General features: G+C 41.9%; 3 protein-coding genes across 3 annotated transcripts; 1 reads left to right on the plus strand and 2 right to left on the minus strand.

Moving 5' to 3' along the window:
• Positions 1-936: 936 nt before the first annotated feature.
• Positions 937-4,041, minus strand: zbtb8os (zinc finger and BTB domain containing 8 opposite strand). Its single transcript, XM_079174421.1, has 7 exons — positions 3,877-4,041; positions 3,583-3,607; positions 3,377-3,498; positions 3,166-3,248; positions 2,777-2,829; positions 1,675-1,711; positions 937-1,500 (listed from the first exon to the last, which is right to left on the minus strand). Exons 1-7 carry the CDS (start codon positions 3,956-3,958, stop codon positions 1,414-1,416), a joined length of 489 nt encoding a protein of 162 aa, XP_079030547.1. The 5' UTR covers positions 3,959-4,041; the 3' UTR covers positions 937-1,413.
• Positions 4,042-4,148: 107 nt separating this feature from the next.
• Positions 4,149-8,024, plus strand: LOC306707105 (histone-binding protein RBBP4). The gene is made up of 11 exons (XM_079174416.1): positions 4,149-4,265; positions 4,709-4,856; positions 4,983-5,128; positions 5,621-5,794; positions 5,878-5,993; positions 6,219-6,379; positions 6,500-6,626; positions 6,738-6,815; positions 7,314-7,448; positions 7,537-7,647; positions 7,805-8,024. The coding sequence occupies exons 1-11, from the start codon at positions 4,250-4,252 to the stop codon at positions 7,865-7,867; spliced, it is 1,275 nt and encodes a 424-aa protein (XP_079030542.1). The 5' UTR covers positions 4,149-4,249; the 3' UTR covers positions 7,868-8,024.
• A 140-nt stretch (positions 8,025-8,164) lies between these two features.
• LOC306707107 (syncoilin-like) lies at positions 8,165-10,663 on the minus strand. The gene is made up of 5 exons (XM_079174418.1): positions 10,567-10,663; positions 9,816-10,313; positions 8,847-9,257; positions 8,638-8,762; positions 8,165-8,547 (listed from the first exon to the last, which is right to left on the minus strand). Exons 2-5 carry the CDS (start codon positions 10,293-10,295, stop codon positions 8,502-8,504), a joined length of 1,062 nt encoding a protein of 353 aa, XP_079030544.1. The 5' UTR covers positions 10,296-10,313; positions 10,567-10,663; the 3' UTR covers positions 8,165-8,501.
• Positions 10,664-11,089: the final 426 nt, after the last annotated feature.

Genomic DNA, 11,089 nt, shown 5'->3' on the forward strand with positions numbered 1-11,089 from the left:
TTTCATTTTCTGTCAATCAAGTTATCAGTTATTGAAGCTATTCAAATTGTAGGCCAGTATTTTATCAAAGTTCATTGATGTTACTGTGTCCTATATTGCATATTTGTAGTACCCTATGTATTATTATTATTTTGCATATTTCATCATTGGTCAATCCGCATGGATTAATTACTGCAATTAAAATACTACTGCGACAGCTTCTAGTGTTCTTACAACTGTAAGTAATGCTATAATAGAATTCCAGCTGGTTTCAGTCCGTTTACACTTGATTCCACTGCACATATTTGGTCCGTGACAATAGAGATTAGTTGAACTGGAAAACAGTGTAGCTTTCTTTTAGCCACATAAATCACAAATATCATAAATACTGCAGTTTGCACTTCTTTTTACTCTATTTATCCAGAACAGCTTTCAGAAACTGCCTGGGATTATTTAGTCAATACTAATAAATAGAAAAGTAATCTTCTATCTATAAAGTGTTGTGTTTGATTTGTCCCTGCACAGAGTTTACTGTGATCATGCTCGTCAAGTCTTGTTCTCTTCTGGCTTCATATAAGGTAAAAACTCCAGCTGGTCTTGTGGATGTGGTTTAATACTGGATATTAGTAGTACAATGTATTGCATAATAAACGCACCAACAAAACCTAGGACCAGCTGAGACACATTGGCCAGAGAGGTGAGTCAGTACGCTATAATGAATTCATTTCAGTTAAGAAATGTGTTTGTTCTACTTTGTGCTAAACAATGTACTACAAAATAAAATCTGCTATTTTTCATTGTTGACTCATTGTCAGCATTCTTCCTTTTAAAATTACAAAGACAATTCACATCATCAAGTCCTAACTGTATGGAAATAAACACATGAACACTTTGGTCAAACAACTTAAATCAACCAGTGTTATTAACAATAATGCATATTCTAACAAAATATTCAAAAGCAAGATTTTATTTTAAAGTACCAGTATCCATTTAATCAATCCCACAGCAGAAAAATAAAAAATCAGTTGATTTATTTACAATGATTAAGGCATCGACACAATTCATGTCAAATTTGTGATAAATAAGAATTTGCAAAAGCATTTCGAGTAAAACTGTGTTGACAAAATGTGTTAAAAACATTGCATTGTTCTAAATTAGTTTTTCTTTTCAATAGTCACTTTAAGTAAAGAGTCATACTATTTCCTTGGTTTTGTGATTTCTGAAATGATACAATTTATAAGATATCAGTGTCACGTCACTAATCTGTAATCTGTCAGCTAACAGAAATGTTGGCAAATGCTGCTGTTCGTAAACAGTTCAACTTACAAATAGAAAATCAGATTTTACAAGTCAAGAATCAGTGCCTTAAAGGCCACTTAAATTGGCCGAGTAGATATTCCAGTTTCATTGAACCAGGAGCCTCTGGAGGTATTGTCAGATATCAATGATGGCAAATATCTCAGATTTTTCCTTATCGTGGATCTGCATTGCGGAGTATGTGATGGCTTTCACCTCAGTTCCCTGGATTTACGAGAGAGGACATAACACAAACACAGCATTTTATCTTTTATTATGTATTGTACACAATTCTCCTATAAGTACCAATGATAAAAAACATAGCCCTCTGTACTTGTATTCCATAATTTTATTATATTTATTTATATATTCTACAGTGAGTAAGCTTCACTGACTTACCTGTGGATGCTTTGCCAGAGAGAATTCTTCACCCCAACTTTAATAAATAAACAAAGATGACCGTGTGAGAGAACAGCATAAAAGAGATAAATAAAATAGAAAAGTAAGACTAGATCGATGAAGAAGAGTGCGTTTAGGAGAGAGAGGTCAGCTGCAGTACTCCGAGGTTCAACATCTGTTCATGTCTGAGGTTCCTTTCAAACCGACATTCAACAGCAGAAAAATACCAGTTTGTCCTTATACTGTTGTTTGTCTGACTTTACTGCACTTATGTGCCTGCTTTGCCCCTTTGTAAACCACCAGGTCACCCGTCCTGTAGGCCTTCTTGTTGTTGTCTCGAAGCTTACTGAGCTCAAAGGAGAACCTGGATTTATCATCACTCAAGGAGCAGATTCTCCTGGTAGCTGTCTTCACAGAAGCTGATAAATAAGGTCATTGTATCAGTGTAGTCATCCAGGTAATCTTCTATGAAGATGTCTCAGGGTCTATTTTGGCTTCAGGGGACCATATTTTAGAGCTTTTGCCAGTATGAGGGAATGTGGGAGTGATCAGAGTTCCCCAGTTGCGTGCAAGTAGATGCCTTATATGCTTACATACTGGTCTGCTAAAAGCTGTTATGAGGAGCTGGAGGGATATACACTCCAACCAGTATTATAGCAGTAAGTTCACGAGGGGAGTAGAATGGTTTAGCAAGACTTCCAGGTCAGGAAAGCACTTCTTAGCTATAGCGGTCTCATCACTGCACCATCTGTGGTCAATGTGGAAACATAATCCTCCACCTGTGCTTTTCTGACTGAGAGTGAGGGTGTGATCTGCTCTACAGACAGACCCGGTAGAACTGTGATGTACATTTGTAAGAAATATACCAGGAAGTTCCAGTCGGAAGATACGTCTCCGGAGTCGTGTGAGTGATCGTCTGTGTCTCCCTCGAGCGTGTAGCCTCCTATTCACTTGTTGCGGTTACATGATTGATTCTCGTTTGAGGGTCTGCCTGTGAGATTTCCTCCCGTAATGCATGATAGAGGTGAGCTTCTAACAAATAAAAGTTATCTGGGTGGAGTTGCAGGGAATGAGTTAAGTAAAGACAACAATGCAAACTTACCCAATGGAGCGGATCTTGAAGTGCATTCTGTCTATGTGCAAAACTTTGACCTCCTGGTGGATAGATGCAACAAATTATTGTGTCAGGAGAATAACAGGAAAATAAATAATAATAATAATAATAATAATAATAATAATAATAATAATAATAATAAGATAAGATATTAACATAGTCTGTCCATCAAACAAGAATCAAAATACATTATATGTAAATTATGCACAGCAGTGTGCATACTGTGGCACATGTGGGTCACTTCCTGATAGAAAAGACCAGGGCCCAGGTTGAACTATGGTAGTTCCTGCTGCGCTGTCACCATACCTCCCCTAGATGTTACGATAAACTACATACAAAACATGTCCAGCACCATATAACTAATCCAACATACTCACCCTGGGAATGAAGAAGAGCTCGGCACTAAACTTGTACAACCAGTCATCTAGGAAGTGGAAAAGAAGAGACTCCATGTCGTCACCTTTTGAGAAGAGAACAGGATGTGCATAGAGGTTTAGTTCTGGTGATCTGGAAGCAGCATGACTGATCGAGGTATAGAAGAGGTTGATCGAGGCTTGCATTGAACGGACGGCGACAAACTGCTCTCACCCTCTGATTCCACGTCAACAGTATCAATGGGTTCCACCGTCTCTGTGTCCGTCATGTAGCCAAACATGCCCATGGCACACTGCTCGAAGGCTTCCTCCAGAGTGTTTCCCCAAGAGTGAATTCTTTGAAGAGACATCAGCAAATATAAGAGCGACCGAAACAACAGAGAAACATGAGACTTCCCCAAGATTTCAAAACACACTCACTGCACGTCCGCTGTATGATCCAGGTCTGCAATAGTAAAATACAAGGTGACATAATGAGGCAGGGCGTGCTGTTAGACGTGCCTATAACAGCTGGGCAGATATGACAATACTCGTTTCAAAGAATATGTATGGAACAATTTAGACAAACAGTTTAATTAGAGCATGAACATAACGTTAGCTACAGCTAGCTGACGATGGAGACTGTAAACAAAGTTTTAACAGTGTTCACTAGTACCGTCATGTTAAACGAGCTAAGCTAGCTACATCTTTTTCTTATCATAACATCAGACTTACATTCATATTTCTTGTTGATTTTCGGGTATTTTGACTTAGTCACTTTCTGTGCCTCTGTAAGGTCCAGCTCACGGTCGTCCATTATGACTGTACGTTCATTCAACGCTTTAAAAGATGACCAAAACAAATGTCACCATGTCTGTGTGTCACAACCGTTCACAACCGGTGCGCTACATGCGTCGGAGGAGGGACGTTCCGGATGGAAGAAGTGTGTTTGCTGTGACGACTTCCTGTCGGTGTTTGTTGAACGCTGATTGGTCGATCCTGTTCCATGGAGTTGGCGCCATTGCAAGCCTTCGTTCTGTCTACAGAGTGCTCTCTCCCGACGTATTTTAATACTCTTCGTCTGTGGTAGTGGCTCAACCACGACACAATGGCTGATAAAGACGGTAAGGGTGTTCACTTTTCCCGAATTAGCTGAGTAAACGTGTACGTGTGTGTTGTCCAGAATGACATGAACTACCAGTCACGATGGACCCGGTGTTGGCGCGCCAGCCAGCATCACCTTTCATTGTTATAGACCAGCCAGCTAGCTGGTAGCTAACGGCAGCAGCTAGCAGGCTGGCTAAGCAGAGGTTTTAATGTACGAGTGTAGGTTAACACATGGAGGGACGTGTGGCTTATGGCTGGTAATGATGTTGTACTCGTATAGCTATAGAAGCATGACATTATCTAATCAGCCAAATAAACCTCAGTGCTGTTAATTTAACAAGGGAAAGACTTTTATGAGTAAGGTATAACTTGAATGTCTCTCCAATATCTCCATTCAGCCCAGGCAAGTTGGATGCGGCATGACCTAACTTTATGTTATTGGTAAATGTCCCTTTTGCAGCTGCATTTGACGATGCTGTGGAGGAAAGGGTGATCAATGAGGAGTACAAGATCTGGAAGAAGAACACTCCTTTCCTCTATGACCTGGTCATGACTCACGCGCTGGAGTGGCCCAGCCTCACTGCCCAGTGGCTGCCAGATGTCAGCAGGTGAGAGGGGATCTGCTGCATCTTGACATACACCAAAGCGTGACATAAGAGGGATCGTGTCATTTTTTAAAATTTATATGAATGAACATATGACTAATTTTTTTTAAACTTCATCCCTCTTCACAGACCAGAGGGGAAGGACTACAGCGTACACAGGCTGGTTTTGGGAACACACACTTCTGATGAGCAGAATCACCTTGTAATCGCTAGCGTTCAGCTCCCCAATGATGATGCCCAGTTTGATGCGTCACACTATGACAGCGAGAAAGGAGGTGAGCGATAACGTGTGCATGGGAGTTTGTGTTATGTTAAAAAACTAGATCATTAAATGTGTTGTGTCTAGCTGCTTATTGGACAAAATGGCATGTGGGTAAACTTTGTTTTCAAAAGCTAATGACATGTAAAATCATGTCCACTGCCAAGCTACGTAGATTAAACAAATTACCCACATTGCTGTCTTTGCAATATTTCAATATTAAAATTATTGTCATCAAATTGTTGTATTTGTACAAGTTCTTGTATTTGGATATTGTGGCTCACGGTTCTTCTTAATGAATGAATGCATTTAAATCTCGCTGAGACCTTTTAATGCTTCAGAAATGATATGTACGTATTGTTGTGTTAGATTACATTTTAGTTAATAAAATGCAATAAACCAGACTTGCATAGAATTGACCTTTTTTTACCGTGCTCGGTAGAACAGCATTTTATTCGCCACCTGCTCATTTGCATCAAACACCTAATGTAACCGTTGTTTATTTCAGAGTTTGGGGGCTTTGGATCCGTCAGTGGAAAGATAGAGATTGAGATCAAGATCAACCATGAGGGGGAAGTGAACAGAGCCCGCTACATGCCTCAGAATCCTTGCATCATTGCCACCAAGACCCCCACCAGTGACGTGCTGGTATTTGATTACACAAAGCACCCCTCCAAGCCTGGTAGGATTACAGCTCAAAAACCCCATGTGTTCTTTTCTGCACATTTTTAGGAACATTAAAACATAATTGTATTTATATTGAAGATCCTTCTGGAGAATGCACCCCAGACCTGCGGTTGCGGGGCCACCAGAAGGAGGGCTATGGCCTCTCCTGGAACCCGAACCTCAGCGGCTGCCTCCTCAGTGCTTCTGATGACCACGTAAGCGACATGGGAGTGTTAAGTCTAGTGTTGTCTTTCTTCCTGTTTTCTTCCTAGAATCTTGTGTTTTCCTGTGGCTCATGTTAAGTTTTTTTGGATGTCGAAATAGTTATGAGTTATTACAAATTAACCCGTTTTGTTACTTTCTAATATAACTAGTCTTTTGCCGTTGTTGCAATAGCATTTCCTTACTTTGTTTTCTGAACCATCTCTGCTGTTTTACAGACAATCTGCATGTGGGACATCAGCACAGTGCCCAAGGAGGGAAAGATAGTGGATGCCAAGACCATCTTCACAGGCCACACAGCTGTGGTGGAGGATGTTTCCTGGCACCTGCTCCACGAGTCGCTCTTTGGGTCTGTGGCGGATGACATGAGACTCATGATGTGAGCAGCTCTTTAGTTGGTGGCAAAATGAACAAACTGTGACAACTCGCGGGAAACAAAAGTCGTCGTTCAGTTTCGATCTTCTGTTGAACAGTGGTGCTTTTGTCTGCTTTGGCACAGCTGGGACACGCGGTCCAACAACACCTCCAAGCCCAGCCATGCAGTGGACGCCCACACTGCTGAAGTCAACTGCTTGTCCTTCAACCCCTACAGTGAGTTCATCCTGGCCTCTGGCTCTGCAGATAAGGTGGGTCCACTCTTTCTCTGTTTCACTGTTGCATAGCGTGTTGCCGTCCAGTGAAGTAGGCTCTGTTCTCATTTGTTTGGGTTGAAGCTGGAGCTACTTTTTCTTTTTTAGACTGTGGCTCTTTGGGACCTGAGGAATTTGAAACTGAAGCTGCACTCGTTTGAGTCTCACAAGGACGAGATCTTCCAGGTAAGAAGTCAGGTCAATTCGTCTGAAAGAGTTCGTTGCCGATCTGGGGTTATGTCGGGCTTTAGATGTTGGCAAACAGAGCTACAACTAAAAACTGGTAATGGGTGTGTTTCTCTCAGATGTTGCTATGTTGTGTCTTCTGATGGCCACTCATTGGTGACCTGGCAGATGTTTTTTATGGTGTTCTGTTGATTGTTTGGAGCATGTGATGCAAGACACATTTTTGTGTGAACGGACAATTACGTTTTATCTTATGGCCAATGGTAGAAACACAAGGCTCTAGTTAAAAAAATAAAGCTCGTCATTTTGTGCGATGTGGCATATTTTCCTTTTTAAGCACACATGCCACCTCTGCACCTAGCTTCTGTTCGGATGATATCAAGCACGTTACAGAGGAATAGTTTTGGTCTTGTTGATTGTGGCTTTCTATTGATAGCGTTGTGTTTATGGAGCGCTTTCTCACAGAAATGTAACATCTGGCCCATCTCTACTCAACAGGTTCAGTGGTCTCCTCATAACGAAACCATCCTGGCCTCCAGCGGCACCGACAGGAGGCTCAACGTCTGGGACCTCAGTAAGATCGGAGAGGAACAGTCGCCCGAGGATGCTGAGGACGGCCCTCCTGAGCTGCTGGTCAGTTGTGACAAAACCAGCTACTGTGTGTCTGTATTAATCCAGTTTAAAGTGCTGTGGTGATCCCTCCTGCTCTGCTTCTCTCCAGTTCATCCATGGCGGACACACAGCGAAGATCTCCGACTTCTCCTGGAACCCCAACGAGCCTTGGGTCATCTGCTCTGTATCAGAGGACAACATCATGGAAGTCTGGCAAATGGTAAGAGCTTTGTTTGTCCCATGTTGGGAACTTCAGAGGTTCCGTGAAATGATGTGGAACAATGAATATCAGACACGGAATTGGGTAGAATTCCAAAGTGCGTTTATTATTGAATACCAGTTACAGTGAATCAACTTTTGAATTGTTTCTTCTCCAGGCTGAAAACATCTACAACGACGAGGACCCAGAAGGTGCTGCAGATACAGAGGTCCAGGCATGAGTTCAGTCTCCAGAGCTCGTCATTTGACCTGCTTGTTGAAAACAGATTTTTTTTTTGGAAGAACATTTAAAGAATAAAATGCTGCGTTGTCATCTTGTCGTGATGTATTTAAAGTAAGTCTCTATTGACCAGATTTTTAGATCTTTTTTTCCCCCAGTACTCAACTCTGGCTTGTGATGAAGCCTTTACAGATGTGTTCCACATTCAGGTTTGCTTTTTGATGGCTTTATTTTTTTCATCCTGTTTAGTTAGTAAAATTTCTACCAAGATCCATTTGTATTAAAGTTGTACATACTGTTCTTGTATTTGCTTGATATTCATATTATGACTTTTCCAGATTCTGTGTGTCACTTTTATATGTGCTGTTTTTTTTTTTTTCTGTGCTGCATCTGTCTCTTGTGTACTTCAGTAAATTCATAATAAAATATTTACAGTAAATCGCTTCGCTTTGCTTCTTGGCACAGCGTGCCACATGTTACGTTTTAGGTAGTTCAAGAGTAAATTCTGTAGAAGCAAAAAGTTTAATTTATGCAGAATTTTATAATTATTTGTATAATTTCTTTATTAAATGTAAGCTCTATGCCGTGTTATAATGTAGATGATCAGCATAAGAATATCCACTGCAAACAGAATATTAAGGATCCTCCTCTTCAGTGGTTTCACGGGGTTCATCACTGCCTCTAGAAAACAAGCCACATGTTAGTCTATTTTTATCCTGTTGCTCACAATTCAAAGTAAAACAAACCGTAGAAGGTTCAGAGTAAACGTACATCAGAAATGTCAGCTCTTTTAATATGCTGTCATTCCGATCCTCCACATTGTTCTTCGATTTTCTCTGAACCTCAAACTCCACTTCTAGTTCTCTCAGGATCTCTTTTAGTTTCTCCACAGTCTCCTGCAAAGTAGAGAAACATCTCAGTTGGTCTAGTTTTACCAAACATCCTTTATATATTTCATGTTCTACCCTGACTTCAGTCACCTTGTGTTGTGTGATGCTCTGCTCCCTCTCCCTCTCCATCAGAGTGACCCTCTGCTCCAGACAGGCTCTCTGCACCTCCAGCCTCTGCATGGCCTCTCTGAGGGGCCCCAGGCTGGCCCTCAGGTCCACGGCCTGCTCCCTGCTTTTCCTCAAGGACTCCTCCCCAACCTGCTTTCTCTTTAGCAGGGCGATGAGCCGAGGCTCGTACCAGCACTCCAGGGCCTTCACGCTGCCACTCAGCCGCCGCTGCAGCCTGACAGAAGCCTGCCGGCACTGGCTGACGTCGCTCGTGGCCCTGGGCCTGCGGGGCTTGGAGACCTGGTCCCTCAGGGTGTTTAGCTGGTTCTGCTGGGCCTCCTGGAGCTGGGACAACTCCTGGGTCAGACTTTGGATGTGGGCCTTGAGCTCCTCCTATGGATGGATGTGAAATTGATTTAAAAGAAAAGACATATGCAACTTGTATAATTGAGCAAAGCTACAGTAAACCAAGTTGTTGGACATACAACCTATTTGAACTAACATCTTACAAACATGAACCAACATGTCATTCTCTTCATACATTTTAATATGTATGCTATTTAAAAAATATTTTAGATGTTCAACTTAAGTGTGCTATATCTGTTCAGTTTCTCACTGCAGCGTATCCATAAATTCATGGGATTCTACATGTTGGTATTTACAGCAGTTTTTTAACGTATAAGTTTGCAAATTATATTAATTATATTGTACTATTATATATATATATATATATATATATACATTTTCCCCCATACTACACAGTATAAAATGTTTTCTGCTGCCTTACATTCAGCACATATTGACATGTAATGTTGGTTTTAGTATTTCCTGCAAAGATATATATATATATATAAAATGATATGCACGCAGTAGATGATATCTTAAACTGCAGAACAAACCACCATCATCTGTCATAACCTGCACAGTAATCATCCATCCCGTGGTTCCTACCTGTGTAACAGTAGACTGAGCCACCGCATACTCTTGTTCAGCCAGGTTCACCTGGCTCTGGATGCAGTCTCTGGCCGTGGCAAACAGTTTCCTCTTCACCTCCTTCACATCCTCATAAACGACGACATAATCCAGTTGAGCCAGCGTGAGCAGCCTCTGAGTCTCCACCAGCTTCCCCCTCAGGTGCCCCACGACTCGCAGAATGGGTTCCTGCAGAGAGAGGAGCTCCTTTATCAGCTCGTTCCTCCGCGTCTCCAGATGGGACACTTGCTGGATGCAGTGGTCGAAAAGCTGCCCCAAGTGGTCCATGACCGCCCGGTCCCTTCGCGGTACGGGATGTGGTGTACACTCATCCAGGGGAGGGATCGTCCCTATTTCAGAGTCAGTATGGCGGCTGTCTGTGAAATCCTCAACAAGTCCCCTGTGTGACTCAGTAGGTGTCGTGTTTTTCCCAATTTCTGTTAATATTTGATTGTCCATGGCCTTCAAAGAGACAAGCTGGAAGAGAGTAGAGAACAGCCATTAATCAAATGAGCCACAGCAGTAACTGATGATTGGTTTAAAAAACAACAACAACTCTAATCTGCTCATTCTTTTTAGGTTGTTTTGCATAACAAAGAAATGTAATGTTAATGTAATCATGATGATATATCTGATTAGGCAAAGATGCCGCACAAGGGAACCTTAATACCCATTGTCAAAATGTTAAACTGATCAGTAACAATTGTTATGAACTTGTGGCTCTACTTACTTTGTTTGCAGAGGACAATCCAGACGCTATGAAAACAGCTTGCTGTTGACTTTGAGGAGAGCTCTGCGGTGTGTCTTTCTCCAGCAAAACAGAGGCACACTTTCTGCTTATTAATATCACTGGAGGCACAGGGGGGAAACTCTATCCAAGACTCTCTCGTACCCCCACAGGGGATCACAAACTGTGTCAGCGCTGAGGGCAGACCGGCCTACATGCTCTGGATGTATCAGCTAACACATGTCTGGACCAGCCTGGGTGCCAGAGAGAGCTATATTTAAACAGCTGTTTTTAATGTACATCTCAGAAAGCTGGTGACATCATGACTTAAAAGTGTTTCCTTACTTTTTCTCTACCTTTTGGCCTCAGACTATACTGCACAGGCAGAGGAGGGAACATTAGCCGGCCTATTCTTTTAATAGCTTCCTGAGCTCAGCTGTCCATAAAGTTTGCATGGTTCATAGACCGTATTTGTTTGGAGTGTTTTGCATGTTGCTTGTCAAACTCCTCACACACAAGTAGAAAC

This window comes from Pholis gunnellus (genome assembly GCF_910591455.1).
Source record: "Pholis gunnellus genome assembly, chromosome: 15".
Taxonomy (NCBI): Eukaryota; Metazoa; Chordata; class Actinopteri; order Perciformes; family Pholidae; genus Pholis; species Pholis gunnellus.